The sequence below is a fragment of the Stegodyphus dumicola genome, chromosome 9 (genome assembly GCF_044657685.1).
Source record: "Stegodyphus dumicola isolate Sdum_Otavi_A_Nest chromosome 9, ASM4465768v1".
Lineage (NCBI taxonomy): Eukaryota > Metazoa > Arthropoda > Arachnida > Araneae > Eresidae > Stegodyphus > Stegodyphus dumicola.
This window is the reverse complement of record NC_140776.1, coordinates 129,389,576-129,406,383: the sequence shown is the minus strand read 5'-3', so window position 1 is coordinate 129,406,383 and position 16,808 is coordinate 129,389,576. Positions and strand designations below refer to the sequence as shown.

General features: G+C 30.0%; 2 protein-coding genes across 2 annotated transcripts in view; one reads left to right on the top strand and one right to left on the bottom strand.

Annotated features, from left to right (window-relative positions):
* The window catches only part of LOC118190866 (histone-lysine N-methyltransferase SETD2-like), a 150,002-nt gene extending 136,119 nt beyond the window's left edge, over positions 1-13,883 (bottom strand). The window contains exons 1-2 of the mRNA XM_085824106.1: positions 13,637-13,883; positions 3,405-5,203 (exon numbers count right to left, since the gene is read on the bottom strand). Coding sequence (XP_085680232.1) covers positions 3,405-5,032 — 1,628 coding nt within the window. The 5' untranslated portion in view covers positions 5,033-5,203; positions 13,637-13,883. The remainder of the gene's footprint in view (positions 1-3,404; positions 5,204-13,636) is intronic.
* A 74-nt stretch (positions 13,884-13,957) lies between these two features.
* Positions 13,958-16,808, top strand: part of LOC118190865 (protein NipSnap-like) — a 34,050-nt gene continuing 31,199 nt past the window's right edge. The window contains exons 1-2 of the mRNA XM_035361652.2: positions 13,958-14,071; positions 14,458-14,603. Coding sequence (XP_035217543.1) covers positions 13,995-14,071; positions 14,458-14,603 — 223 coding nt within the window. The 5' untranslated portion in view covers positions 13,958-13,994. The remainder of the gene's footprint in view (positions 14,072-14,457; positions 14,604-16,808) is intronic.

The window sequence follows — 16,808 nt, the reverse complement described above, 5'->3', positions numbered from 1 at the left end:
TGACGGTTTTGAGTTCGCTTTTTGTTTTGATGTCGTGTTTTCATACTTTTACCTCCAGTTCTTTCCAACTGTGCTCTATGGGGTTTAAATCTGGCGACTGAAGTGGTGCTTTCAAACCCTGTGGACAATTATAGAGACACCACAGGCGAACGTTGAGAGCCGTATGCTTACCATGATTAAAAATAAAGTTGTTTCCAATCCCCAAATTTTGGGCTGATATTTTAAAATTGTATCTTAAAATATTTAAATAAAGAGAATGATTCGTTATGCCATCAATAAGTACCAAATTACCTAGTCCTGATGCTGCCGTGCACCCCCCACACAATAACACCTTCACTGCCATGCTTAACTGTTCCAAATAAGTTCTTAGAATGAAGTTCCTCATTTTTTCTTCTCCACATAGTTATTTGACCATCGGAACCAAAAGTGTTAAATTTGCTTTCGTCAGCAAATAGGATATTATTCCAGTACGTTTTGGGTGTATTTATCGTTGATTTTGTGAATGAAAGCCTAAGCTTTCTGTTTTTCTCCCTAACAAAAACTTTTTTACGGGCAGAACATCCATGTAATCCAGCTTCTCTGACAACTCATCGAACGGTTTCAGGTGAAATTGATGTAGGAAACTTTGCATTAAATTCTGCAGAAGCATTTACAGCATTCAAATGTGGGTTTTTCACAAATTTTCTAATAATAAATCTCTTATCACGTTTAGTTAACTTTCTCGGTTGACCTTGTCTTTAATCTGATTTTCTTCTTTAAAGCGCTTTATCACATACTGCACTGTAGAATGGGATAAATTGACTAATTTAGCGATATTTCGAATTGATTTACCACTACTATGGTGAAAAATTATCAATTTTCTGATGCTGTTTGTAATTTCTTTACGACTGCGACCCATTTTTTCAATAATAAACAGAATATTATAAAGTAAACAATAACAAATTAAAGCAAACGAATTTTTAAATGCCACCACAATGAAAAAATTTAAAAAAGCGTTAAACAATAATTCTAATTTTGTTTTTATCCAAAAATATTTCAATGTATGAAGACTTTTGTGAGATAAAATGCTTGCATTGTTTTTATTATTAATTTCTTAAAAATAAAGTTTCACTATATTTTAAATATATTTCATGTAGTTTTGTTACGAATAGATTACAGATCTTATTATTAAAATCTCATTCAGAAAGTTTACTTTTAACTAATGGATACAGGCCTATTTCAATGAAAATCATAAGTGTACAAACACTTTTAGGAGCCACCGTACATGGAATTTATAAACCAAAACACATAACTATTTCAAGGAATGGTACAAATTAAAATGACTTAAATATTTAAGTAGTGGTAAACATTTCATTTTCTAATGCTTTCTGATTATTCACCCCCACCAGAAATCTACAAACTTGTTGACAAATTTGGAAAACATATGTGAACTCAATGAGGACTAATTTTTCACCAAGCTAATGCATAAAAGGTAATAGCCATTTTCAAAATGGCAGCCAACAAGAATTCGATACAAGAGCGATCAGTTAATAAAATTAAAAAAAGCAAGAAATATTCATAATGAAACATTTACTTCTATCAAGCAAACCCTTTTTGTGATATTATTCTCCCCATGTACACAATAATCTTTTTTTTTTTTTTTTTTTTTTTTTTTGCTTGCTTAAAAACAGTCAGATAATTGCACAAATTATCTGGCATGTACATGTTGAATTTAAATAAAATATTAGTACACCCTATCTACCAGCAACTGTTATATTGAATGTGGACAATTTAATTATAATAATTATGAATATAATATTTCCGAGATGTATTATATCGTGCCTTTAGATCAATCTGACAAGAGATTTTTGACATTATTCCATGTGAGAGAATCAGCATATATTTTGATATCGCCTTATATTACAAAGTTGGGTTTCAAAGCATGATAAAAAATTGATTTAGATTCTAGTTTAACAATTGAAACTGCTATAATAGAACAACATCAATCAGTTAAAAAATTAATCTCTAAGAAAATATACAGAGTATAAAATCATGTTTAAAATGAGTTGTTCAAAATAACAATTCAATCTCTAATGGACATTCTATAATAATATTCCTTCATAAATTAACACTGGGAAGCAGTCAAAGAAATGTTTATTGAAGCAGCTCGAATGAACCTTACTGATCCAGATCCTGATGTTCAGAATGGTCTAGGCGCTCTCTTTAACCTCTCCAGTAAATATGACAAAGCAATAGATTGTTTTAAAGCTGCTTTGCAAGTAAAAGAAATTTTCTGTACATTGGTAAAATAGACATAGTAAGCTATGCACATACCTGGGTTGCCATTTAAACGCTTTCTGGCAATACTGTGGATAGCTACATAATTATTTTGGTGACATATTGTCTCAGGAATATTTTTTTGCAGTTTTCTGGTGTGGTTGCAGATAATCAAAAGTATCTGCTTTCCTTTCCCCCCTAAAGTTTTCTTTTAGGAATCCAAGCACTGATAAAAGAGGCATATTTACAAATGTATATGTTCTTTAATTAAATGTATTTCTTTATCAAATATCTTGCAACATTTGTCTTAATTATATCAGATAACTTTCTACTTCTAGTAAATTACTGACATCATGCAACTTTAATCCATTAAATAAATACAAAAATAATGAAAATATTTATCAGTACCCAATTAATTTAGCAGTTACACAAATTTAACATAGTGAAAGCTTTCTGAGACCACCACTCACAATTCCAAACAAAATAGTGTTTTGTGAAAATGGTCCAGAAACTAAATATTAATAATACAGTACCATTAGCTAATTATGTTCTCAGAAAAACTGATCATCAAAATAGAGGTTATTAAGAACATGAACCGTTTGTTCCCCAAGCTTTTTATTTCGAAAGATAAATTAATTAATTTTACTTATTACCCACAAATTAACTAAATGAAATTTAAGACAAATCTATCTTACTGAAAAGATTAGTACACCTTTAAAAATATCAATAGCTAGGCAAGGAACTCAGAGTGTCATACAAATAGTAGGTACATCATAAATCAGCTACTATCAATTATATCTTATCTGTGCTGATCTTTTACATTTCTACTATCTCAGTTTACAAAGCTTTGGAGTAAGTGACATCATTAATAAATGAGAAAAATTAAAAGACCAAAATGATAAGATTGAAATTTTTCCGATTAGTTAAAATAAAATAAAACAGTGTTTCCATCATCTATATGATAGAAAGATTCAATAAAAGCAGCATGCCCATAATGATAATAGCTGATACAATTGAAGTGTAATCGTATATATGCCAAATCTTAGTATTTAATTCATTAACAATAAAGAGTTTTTCCAGTTTTGGTTGAAGAAATCAATATAACAATAAACAACAATAAAAGTAACAAAAGCAAGTGAATACATTACCTAGCAAATCGATAAATGTTTTCTTCAATGTGACAGTACACTGGATAATTCAATTGCTTAGTTGTATTATCATCTTTTATAGAATCATCAGCTACACTAGGCTCTTGGACATCCATCTGGATATTTTCTGCCTCTTCATTAACTCCAGCAGACTCTGACTCATTTTCAGGATTATTTGGACTTTCCTGCATTACATTACTAGCTGCTACTGTTTGATCATTAGGGCTGATTAGAGAATCAGAATTTAACACTCCTTCTAATTCACTGGAACGCCACCAACGTGATTTAACTTTAACAGGTTTTACATTACTATTTTCAATTATCTCAGAGTTTGGATCTAAAATATTTTTGGCAAAAGTGCTTATAGCTTCAGGTACTTTTATTTCAGAACTGTCTAGAACTTTAGCACATGATGTAGCTAAAGTCTGAGGTGATGAAAAATGTTTTTCCTCAACAATTTCAGCAGAACAATTATCAGAATCAACACTTTTAGAAATATCGTCTTTTGAAACTGCCTCATCTGGTGCATTTTCAGAAGTAGATGCATCTTGCTTCTTTCGACGAGAGTTGTTTTTCTTTGTCTGTGACCTTACCTTTTTTTCAGTTTTAACTTCAGGCACAGTTTCTTTAGTAATGCCAGTAGATTCACTATTATTATTATCAGAATCAGATGTCTTAGCAACTTCTTCTTTACACGTAGTTTCTATAGATGGATTTTCAGAACTGTTCTTATCAAGCCTTTTTCTTCTGGAAGTAATTTTCTTTACTTCAGACTTTGTTTTTTTCTCACTTACATTTCGAGGTAAAGAAGAACATTTCTCATCACTATTTTCAGCTGATGAATTAGTATTAAGAGAGGCAGCTACTTCAGACTTTTCTTTACTAGTAATTTTCTCAGATGCTTCAGAAATAGATTTATCCGATTTCTTTTTTGAGAATGTACTCTTTTTTGCTTCAGATTTCAATTTTCTACCAATACCTGCAACTGATTTTTTATTAATCTTTCCCACTTGAGTTTTTTTACTTATATTTTGTAATTCTACATCTTCAAGTTGCTCATCTTTAGAGCATATGCCAGATGTTTTAGAACTTGAATTGGCATCACTAGAGAAACTCATTTCATCACCATCATTTTTAATGTTTTCTGTATCCGTGGATGGTGGTGTTGGGATTAATTGTAAATTTATTACTTTATCTGTACTTTTATTATCTTTAGTCTTTTTTGTACCAGAGCAGCGTTTCACAAAACCATCAGGTTTAACTACCAAGCGACGAATACGATTACTCCTTCTACGTTCCGGAAGTTCTTTTTCTGGTATTTGGTTATCTATTTGATTACTTTCCTTTTCAGCTGAACAACTATTTTCTTGGGATTCTGTAACAGTTGCTTGAGAAGGAGAATTTATATCCACATTTTCCTCTTCTATATTTTTCACATTTTCCTCTTCTATATTTTTAGATGTTATCTCGACCATTTCTGAAATAACATCTGGTATCTGCTCCAAGGAAACTCGAGGAAACTTATTCGTTTCTAAATTTTCTTGCTGATTATTTAAAAGCTCTTTTGAAGATAAGGAAACCAAATCATTTGTTCCTTCATATTCTGGATTTTCTACCAAATCAGACATTTTTAATTCACTCTTAAATTTGAGAAATTACAATTTGATATATTTAACATAAGAAAAGAAAATTCCATATACGCATTTTGACTTTTCAATTTTTTTTTAACATCAAAATAATATAAGAAGTGGAAGCTAATGATGAATTCTGATGTCCTTCAGCAGTTTCTTCAGATGCACCTGTTAACAAAACAAAAACTACAATTAATTTTCCAATATATAATAATAAAATATCATTTAAAAGCAATTAAAAGAAATTCACTTATAAATTAAATTTTCATCACTGCCACTTTGAACTTAAACCTTGTATTAATTACTCATTTAGCGAGCATCCCTACCAAATGTATGCCATATGTAGGAAAATATTTATTTCCAGGTTATCAATCAGTTTTAAGATATTCTTTATAACTTTCCATATTTCTGTACCATATATTATATTGAACATATTAAACAATATAAGTTACATTGAAATTTTTACTGTCACTGATGAATAAAGTAAAAAGCATTATTAGACACTTTGCTAGATAATTTTGATTCTTGATCACCTGGTGACAATGAATTGTTTTCAAAGTTAAGTTTCAAAGTCTCTAAAATTCTCAGATCATTACATTGCTTTACATGATGTTAAGTGTAGAGTAATTTGCACAGAAACTACTCAACAATCAGATAAAAGAAAAAAAATCTGATGTATACACTACATGACTTCCCTGTATGGAATATTAAATTATATGCATTTTTCCTGCATTTCATTTACACTTTCATTCTCGGATTTCATTATAGATATATTTCTCATTCAATTAATTCAGTTCTCACTTCGCGGCAAGGCAAAAATACACAAAACTCAAACTATCTTCATTAAAAATTGGAAAACACTAAACACCAAATACAGTTAAAACAAGTTTTACAATTAAAATTACAGTTTCTATGCAAAAACAAGCAATTCTGCCAACAGGTAAGATTTTTCGGTGCACAAAACTAACAGTGTCTTTTTGGTCCCACTCGGCAAAAACACATTGAACACCTTCAATTCTTAATTCACTATTCTGCTAAGTTTCAAATGTAAACAAATACGGTTGATATGGTAAGAAAAAAAAAATTAGGCTTAGCCGCACTTAAACAATTTTTAAATTGTTGATAATTCTACAACTGTATCATGCAGATTAAAGCTTAAAGAAATGAAAAGGGGGGAAAAAGCAATTAAGGGACTAGACCATCTGTGGCATGTACAAGACAAGCCAGGCACAAGAAAAATTACTCTCAAGAGCCTATTCCAAAGCAGTATATTATAATCTATCATTTGTTTCGGAAATTTGAATATTCAGATTTGTTTGAACAGCAGACATTATTCACTTTACAAACACTTCTGCAGATATGAACAAACCAAAAAGAGTGAAATTTGTTCATAGAAGAAAATTACAGAGTGTATTTATGCAATTTTAGAATGACTTTGGGGGAGGGCTTTTAATTACAGTTAAAGAGTATTTTTTTACATGTTTGATCTGACAGCTTTTTTCTGGACTATAAGTCTGCAATGCAACTTCAAAAATATGAGGGATTTTTATAACATTTCCATAGGTACTGATTTTCATTCCTCTTCTACTGTTTGTATTTATATACAAGTTATTTCGCGTGAAATTGGATGATTAGAAAATTTTTAATTTAAATCTAAAATTACAAATTTTTAGAACATCCAAGTTAATGTAGATCTGAATGTAATGGAAGTTCAATTTTCATCCGCTTCCCAAACTACAGAAAAAAGTGAATTTTCACACACATGATATAAATGATTAAAATACAGCACTAGTTCAGTTTTCCTACACCCCTCAAATATTTATTAAAAAGTAAATATTTAAACAAAATCGATTGGTTTATTTTTTTAAGGCAAAATTTTATATAAATTAATAAAGTCTATAAGTGGCCATAAAACAACTTTTCCTATACACTTAATTAGCTTTACAAATAAGGTTGGGTTACGGTTAGTACCTACTCTTGTGAGGTATAGTTGCTTAAACTACAATCACATGTTTGTAAAGATATTAGTGCGTATTTCAGATACAATAACAAAATCACGCTATAATTCATTAATTCTCATAAACGCTGAGTATAAAGGAACACATAAGATACAATTTATCGTTGTATCTGATGGGTTCCTTTGTGGAAGTTGCTTGGTGGCAGTTGCTTCCACCTTGACAATGATTTTTTTTTCTTTCTTTTAAATTATTTTTAAATATAGTATCAACAGCTGACTAGTCTGTTGAATCTGAAAAAAAAAATCTACAGCAGAATTTTCTTAAGCTGACATTCACCACTGTTTGTTTGCCTTACCGACCTTTCATTTTCTTAATGTCACAATGTTTTTATTCTTCAGGCTTAAATTATGCAAAACATTTAGCGCATTTCCTGTACGTATTGAAACAAGTAATTTTCTGCATTCTTAACTTGTATTAATTTCATGCAAAGTGCCTATGATTCATGTGTCTTCAGCAGTATCTTTTGAAATAAGAAAGTATTTTTAATTCCATATGTGGATGATGCTTTATTGTTTTGTGAAGAACAGGAAATGTTATTTGAAGTTAAGGATGACTTGAGGATGAAGTTTGAAGCAATAATTTGAAAAACAGGATGCTTTATTGCAAAGCAAATTGATTATAAAGCAAATGGAATCAATTTTCATACATTCAAAAAGCTATATAAAATGTAATCTGAAATTATTTCACTTAGAAGATGCAAGTCCGTACCTGCAGATCCTAGTACAATCCTATCATTAGAATCTAATCCATTAACAGAAGAAAAAACAGTTCCCCACCCAGAAGCTATTGGATCACTAATGTTCCTTGCTATCACTATATGTCCAGATATAGCTTTTGCTGTAAATATGGTTAGTGGATTTCAAGCCAATCCTGACCAACTGTATTGGAATGCTGTAAAATGTATTTTCAAACATCTGAAAACTAGAGCAAACTATGTCATCAATAATTCTCCAGTAACTAATGATACTTGCCATCTTGCTGGATACTCAGATGCAGATTTTGCTGATGATGTGGACACAAGAAAATCAACTTCTGGTTATATTTTCAACTTAGCAATGATTAAGTAACTTGGTGTAATAAAAAGAAATCAATTGTTTCTATAGCTACTACTCACGATGAATATATTGTAGCTTCAACTCCAGTGAAAGAAGTATTGTGGTTGCTCAAACTTCTGCAAGATGTGGGTAAGAGTGAAATGTGCAAAGAGGGTATTGTTATTTTTGTTGATAACCAGAATGTCACTAAGCTGATCAAAAACCCTGTGTTTCACAAACACACAAAACGTACTGATGCGTGCTACCATTTTATTCGCGAAAAATGTGAAGGCAAATCTGTCATTCTAAAGTATGATAAATCTGAAGAGCAGTTAGCAAATATCTTTACGACAGCTCTCTGAAAGCAAAAGGTTAGGAGAACTGCTCAGCATAAAAGATAAGCCACTCATGGGAACAATTAACAGATTTGTATTAGTAAAATTTTTTTTTTAAGTTTTGCTTTTCATATGGCAATTAGTTCAGTTCTTCTTGCTTATGGCACTGATCATACCTTTGTTAGTTCTAGTGACAAGAGAACTGGAGAGTGCTAAATATGTAATTCCTCTGTCACACCGTTTTTGTACTCTAAGACATTTTATATTCTATAAGTGTGTTCCAATGTCACTTGTGATTTTGTCATTACTCTTGTTCTAATACTCATTACTGGTTTAAACAGATAAATTTATTTAAACCAGTAATTTGAACAATAACCATTAAGTGCCAAGTCGACAAAGCCCAATTTTTCTGCTGGATGGGAATTTTGGATCTGAACAAATCACTGGAAGAAATATTTTTTATTTGCTGCCTGCATTACTCGTAACATGCTGAAAATACCTAAAAAAAAATTAATGAAAAAGGATAAAGTGCTGGAAGATTATGATACACTTTATAAGTTTTGCCAAACAGAAGCAGCATTTAAAATGAGAATTTTCCAAACAGCATTGTGTAGTTTACTTGAACAAAGAAATAAAATTTATAAAAGGACTAATACAAAATGCAAAAGGATGGAAAATCAAGAGATGTTGCAACCAGTCTTCTAGAATGGTTTCAAGCTTCAAGACAAAAAAACTGTTTTAATTTCTAGAACTCTTCTGGACTACAAAAGGTATAGAATTCATCAAAATGTTAAGAGAAATTTTTTTACGAACAGATGGATAGATCACAAGATGGAAAGACAGCAATAACATTGTTTATCAGAAACTACATGGTGAGAAGGAAGGGGCAGATCATAATTCGGCTTAGAATTGGATAAAAGACATTCTACCCAGGCTTCTTAAAGAGTACATGACACATAGAATTTATGACACAGAAAAACCAGTCTGTTTTACAGAGCATTATCACAGTGCACATTAATATTTAAATGTCAACTGGTTTTGAGAAATTAAAAGAACAAGTTACTATGTTATTAACATGCACTATGGATCCAAGAATTAAGAAGACACCATTGCTTGTTAGAAAAAGTAGAAAACCTTGATGTTTAAAAGGAGTAAATTTACCTTAGCATAATAACAATAACTGAATTCAGAAATTATGAATGTACACAAGTATGGATGTATGTGTGTATAGATATCAAGAATTAATAGATGACAAGCAGTATTTTTTATTGATTTCCTTTTGTAATTGGACAGAGAACTGAAAAATGGGGGGAAAAAATTTCTCTTAGATAATTGCACTGCAAACTCTCTGCTATTGTTCTGAAAAACGTTAATTTAGTGTTTCTTCCTGAAAATAGAACTTGTATTATTTAGCCTTTAGACCAAAATATTATAAAAGCCCAATTTCAGCCCAATTCCCAATCAACTGTCATTACAGGAGAGGTGTTCAAAAAAAGGTAAACAAAATTGAACCTTGTTAAAATGCAAGCATTTCGAAGGAGAAAACTCAAATAGTACCTTTGCTAGAAATGATGCATATTATTGTCAGCACATGAAATGCTGAAAAGCGAAAATGTGGTTTGTATTTAGAAGAAGCTACAGAGGAATTGCAAACTATTTTTAATATTTTGCACATCAGACAGGGAAAATATGAAGATTCACTTTTAGAATTAATGATAAAATCGAGACAGCATATGAAAACACCGACTATAAAATTATAGAAAGTGTTAAAAGAGCTGTAGAAACTAAAACCGACAAAGAAAGTAAATGCACACCAACCTCAGCTGAATCAAAAAGAGCATTGCAAACTCTTGAATTGAAAGTGGAGTTCAGAAAAGCTACCAATAGTGTTAAAAACTTGAAAATATAATTGAAGATAATATAATGAACAATACAATACAAATAGACATAGCACTTCTTTGTAAATGTCTAAAATTTCATCAAATACGTAATTGTAAAAATTTTTTATAAAAAATTAAATAAAATTTCCAAATTTTACAGATAGTTTAATTTTAGCATTAATGTTTAACTAATAATTTAGGTATTAATTATTAGTCACAATCTTACTAAATAAGTAATTTACAGTAATACAGTAATTTATAACACTGAATCTGCCGTTTATTAAACTCAGACAGTTAATAAACTCAAATATGTTTGGAATGGAAATGATTTTAATAACCAGCAGGTACTGTGTATTATTTTCCACCTATTTTAATCTTTGTTTATTAAAAATAATCATCAAAATATTTCTGGTAATAAAATTAATTTATTAAAAAAGTATTAATCAGCAATTCATAATAATTCAAACATTCGAAAGCTTTTTGGAAATGTTTCTTGTTATGTTTTATTTTAAGGGTCAATACATCCCAAAAATGATGTATGCACTTTAAAACTATTAATTGCCTTACATGTCTGTATTTTTAAATTATGAATTGTTTAGCAAAATATATTAATTATTCCATATAAGAAGTGAACCTGGGATGTTACAAACTAATGACAAGTTTTGCTAGAAATTTAATTATTCATCATTTTGAAATGGTAAAAATATTCAAAATATCTAAACAGTCCTGATATAAAACATTACACTATCTTTTATGTAAGAAAATGATAAAAACTGCTTGAATTGTTGAAAATACACTAAATTCTTATTATACTTCAAACTAACAAAAAGAAATCAGGATTTATCTGAAAAAAAAAAAGCAGACCAAAAAGTGGTGCTGCAAAACTTGCACATTTAGACAAATGGTTTGCATTAATATTATTTAATCCTGAAAACTCCTAGAAAAATAGGTACTTATTATAGCAGAACCCCAAGATTGAATTGCTAATCTACTGAGATATCTCATCACATGCTCTTATACCTTGCTACATGTTACATCTTGGTTGATTAGAATTAAGCTTTGGGGGCCATTATAATAAGGAAGTAAAGAAAAATCGGCTGATCTTTGGAATATGGTAACAGGTAGTTTGGCGACATTTTGGAGGCGATAAAGGTTACTACCTAGGACTTTGGTAATAATGTGAGAAGTACCAAAACCGCCTTATCTTCAGGGGGCTTTGGAAGTACTCAGTTCCGATTACGCATTATTTTGTGTGAGGGAAATGAGAGATCATGAGATATGTCATGTGACATTAATAGACAAATTACAATTCTTTAATCAGAAAAGGGGGTAAATTTGGAAAAATTATTTTGTATTAAGCTTTATTGTGTGTTGTGTGAAATAGTGTTGATTAATTTTCGGATTGCATGGTGCTATGTAAAGTTAATTCTAAATTTTTAATACGTAATAATTAATAATAAGTTGACTACTGGATGTCGGATTTAGAAATTAGCAGTAGTACTGCAGCCGATTGGAATTCTTTCTGTAGGGAACTGTGCGTGCCACACAATGAAGATTCTGAAGAAGATTAGGTAAGTTAGTATTTTTAATCATTTGAGAATATTATTTTTATGCATTGTTCTAAATGTAAGGAGTAAATAAATTAAAGTGGTATTATTGGAAAATACTTATTAGCAATGATTTAGTTTAAAGTAATTAGGATAGTAATCTAATTTTTATTAATTTAATGTATGTGCTTATTTATATTTTAAGTAGTGTTTTTTAATTTAATTATATTTTAATTTAATGATCATGATTTTGCAAGTTATATGTTTGTAGTATTTTGGAATACGTTTGAGTAGTATACGTTGAGTATTTTCATGCATTTTCGTGAAATTTTTCTAATTTATGAGAAAAAAGCAGTGTACGTGGATATAGTGAAGAGTGTGCGCAATGCCATTTTTGTGCAATTCTGGGATGTTTTTTTAAGTAAAAATAAGTCGACGTGTAAATGGTTTATGTGTATGTGCTATTCTGAAAAACGCGCAAGGAGTTTGCGATTGTGCACTTTTTCCCAATTTTGCAGTTAATATTTGTCATGATTAAGCAGTTTTGTTACATAAAATTTCTAGCATAAGTGTAATTCGGCTAGTAGATTGTTGGAAAAAGTGTTGAGTAAATAAAAAGAAAAGAAATATGTCTTTACTTACTGAAGACAAAATGGCAGCGAAAAAAAAAAGTAGAGGGTTGCTGTAGCAGAGTTGGTCACCAAATTTTCGCCAAGTTACCATAATCCAAAGATCAATCAAAAAATCATTACTGCACATGGATACCATAGGCGATCAGAAAGAAGGACATTCACCAAAAAGGAAAATGCACCTGACATCTGTCAAATTTATCATACTGAAACTGACATATTTGCAAATGAGTCAAAATTTAATAGATATGGGGCTGATGGAAGAATTACTGTTGGCAAAAGAGGAATAAAGAATTCAAACCAAAAAAAAAAATTGTCCATTGTTGAGCAAGATATAAAAGTTTGGAGATGTTTTACTGTCTGGAGATGGGATGGAAAATTTAAGTTTTATAAAAAATAACATCAATTAGTACAAACACCCTTAATAAAAACTGAAAAACATCTACAAGAAAACTTGGAATGAAAAATACAGTCAAGTTTTAGCAGGATAATGATCCTCGCCTTAGATGTTTGCCTGTGGTTATAAAACTGCTCTGAAGTTATCAAAACTCCTTTATATTCTTCAGACTAAATCCTCTCCAACATTTATGAAGTGAATAGGAAAAATTAATAAGGAAATATAATATTTCATCAAAATCTCTACCTAAAAGTTATTCACTTGGAGGAATGGAGCATTCTTACAAAACAAAAACTAGTTGAATTTATGCCAAAGTGCATGAAAAGTGTAATGTTAACTAAAAAAAATATACGACAAAATACTTGTTTCACATCAAAGCGTCTGAATACTTATATAAACTTTCCAGAACGTTTTTAATAAGTTAGTTTTTAAATCAACACTGTTTCGGTATCTTTTTTTCAACACAATTAGATTTTTGTTAAGATGATAAACATCATATGTGAAAGAAATATAAAATCTTTTCACTAATATTTAGGAAGTTACATTTACAAATAAAAGAGAAAAACACAAGTGTCCAGAAACTAATATGAGCCACTGTTTAAGGCAGCTTCATGAGAACGATGTACGTTAACGGATTTTAAGCTTATGTTAATGAAATTATTCCAGAAACATGAAACAAGGTTAGAAACAACAAAATAATAATCTGATCGCTTATTATATAATCATTACAAATATTTTACGATTCCTTACTGCTTTGTTACCTTTTCAGAAGCACAGAGTAAGTATATCGGAGAAACTTTCCACTCTTTGTTACAGCCATCATTTCATATTACGTCAAGAAGAAACTCTAATTTGCCGGTGCACTAATTAAACTTATCTTACACAAGTAAATATTATTACTTGTTACAAAGATATGGCAAACATATTTCAGAATTTTCCAAGCATTATTTCAATATAAAATATTTTAAAACCCACGGCACCTTACTATCTACTTATGTTGCCAAACAAATTCTAGTATATGCACTATGTTTTGTGTTGAGTTGTTGATTTTCTTCATCATATGAAGAAATATATTTTCAAATTCCTGGAAAAGAAATTACAACTCAACGTTACACTGAGATGACAAAAATGTTGTCTCTTATGAGATCAGTGTCGTGCACAGGGAGCAAAAATCTTGTTTTACTTAGCTTTTTAAGGTATTTTAATTGTAGATTTTGGAATGAAAGATTAGATTTTAATGTATAATAAGAATCTTATATCGTATGTCCTGTGTCTTGCTTCACGTAGCGCTATTATAGCTTGCACTGTACTTTGGTCGTGTTCAACTACTTGACCTCAAAACATAGTATAATGCTGCATTTTATATAACAAATAAATTTAAAATTAATTTTTCCCGGTCACATTAAAATCGTGTGCAGAAATCATGGATGATCCGAGTTGCATCTTATTCTGCAATTTGGAAGAAATAAATTTTATTTTTTTTATAATTAAATAGAAATTTGTGTAATTGCTTTTTGTTCATTATCCTTGTTTTCGTCAGTTTTTTTTTTAAACAAAATTCTAAAAAAATACTTTCTTATAGAACACTGTCAACTACAGCAGTGATAAATGGGAGTTCAGGTGGTGAAGGATGGTGGAACAAGTTATTACATGTGCGGAAGATTGAGCCAGGAAAAGATTCGCATTCGAAATTACTCTCTGACACAGAAAGAGTCTATGAACTTCAAAGTATACCTTCAATATTTCTATAAAGCAGGGTGTATAAAAATCGGAATGTTTCATTTGAATTATTCCTTAAAAATATTTAAAATACATATATGTGTTACTACATTTATTTGTTAGATATGGTTAATAGTTCACTTGTGTTTTTAAATAATAGTTTTTGTAAAATCTGATAACTGATTATTCTTATTTAATATTTTACTTTTAATTGTTAATTTGCATTAATGTTATAAAAATTTTTTTTGAAGATCTTTATATTACTGTGCAGGAGTCTTATAACACTTCTGTGAGAACTTTAAGAAACATATGCTTGTTCAGGAGAAATTTATTTTTTTGTGGGTGGTTCTATTTTAGTTTTCAGCATTCCAGTGTGTTTAAATATTTTAATGTGCGTGGAATTTTTCTTACAAAATAAAGCAGTTGTTACCTTTAGATGAAATTAAATTCCCATATAAATTTAATTAGTGAAAAATAATAAATTTAATTAGTATTTCTCTGTTATATAAGTCACTGGTAAGGAGCTCTTGAAATAGTTTGTTGATACTATTTCCTGCTTGTTACGTTCTTTTCATACAACATATTGTGTGATATTTCTTAATTTTAAGTATATGTATCATTGCAGTAACTGATAAATCGCCAATGGTTTTAACTTTCTGAAAATCATATTTCATTCTTTATTTCTTTTGATCATCAAGTAGTTGAAGTCGTGTAAATTTTCTGCTACAAAAAGAATTGCATGATCTTTCATTTTAAGCAAACTGAATGGAATTTAGAACTAATTGCAATTAATAGAATTAATTGCATGATCTTTCTTTTTAAGCAAACTGAATGGAATTTTGAAACTATCAGTATAGTCTTATTAAAATATCTGATGGTTGTACAATTTTTTTAATCTAATACCTTCAAAATCTTCCTGAGTTAGAAATAGTTTTCAGCTGGGACTGTTGTAGAGATATATATTTAATTTTCTAAGAAACTTGGCATCAAGCAATGTTCCATGCAGACAAAAAATATGTGAATTTTGAAGTATTTTTTTAATATCATTGAAAAGTTTTGTGCATTTTTTAAATGAAAAAAATACATACATTTTCATTTCAATACTTTTCAAAATGCATGGAAATTTCAGACCAGGTATGCAAATGAAGTTTACCATATAAAGTTACTAATATATTTTGTAAAAGCATTTGTTCTCAGATAGAATTTGATCTTGGCGTGTGATTATATTTAATTTCCTTTTTATCTGTAATCTATTTCTTTCCCTTTCTTGTACTGTCTTTAGCTAAACAATGTACCTCACAATTTCTTTTTTAAAAATAAAAACGTGCACCTCATATCCTCTCATATAACTTGTTTCGAGTGAATATATTCTCTCATGATTCTAACTTCCCTTTTATCAGGTTCACATATCTGCAGCCATGTTCACACGATAGATTGAGAAAAAGCTAAAATGTCAAGATGTGTGGGAAAAATGAAACCTGTCCTTAATGTGTCATATTCTAACTTGAAATTCTTGTAAGTTCTCTGTTTAATTCCTTCACAACTAAAAAAATTGTTCATCGAACACTTTTCTCAAGATCTTGGCATTTGATTTTCTAATCTCCATGTAGCTTTCTGGGCATTTGTAAAGCAAATAATATTTTTTAAATAGTATGTTATTGGTAACTTCTAAAATATCTGGGTGTTTCAAATCATTTCAGTTTTAGCATCTGATTACAATATTACTAATGTGATCCAAACCGTTAAAGTGTTTAGCATACTGAGAAAATCCAAAAATTTGAATTGTTAGTAAATTAAAATATATATTATGCCCAAGTAATATATATGCAGGGTGTTTCAGAAAATCATTTATAAGCTTTCAGGAGAAATACGAGTACACCTAGATGATGGAAAATGACGTAGCAATGCATGGTCGAAACGGATTTCCTGGTGCGCTAGTGACAACACAAAACCCAAGAGAGGAAGAATATGAGCAGCATGGGGAAACATATTTATTATGCTTAGTACAGCAGAAATCTAGATATAAAAATAAATAGACAATGGTCATCATCAAAGAAGGTGTTCGAAATTACAACTTTGGACCAATGTTCTGGAAAATATTGGGCATGTCCCAGAATTCTCCAGCAGCTGCCATGATGTGTCCAGCAATTCCTCAGCACTTCTAACGAGGATTTCATATACCAGTGCCCTGACATACCCCTACAGGAAGTAGTC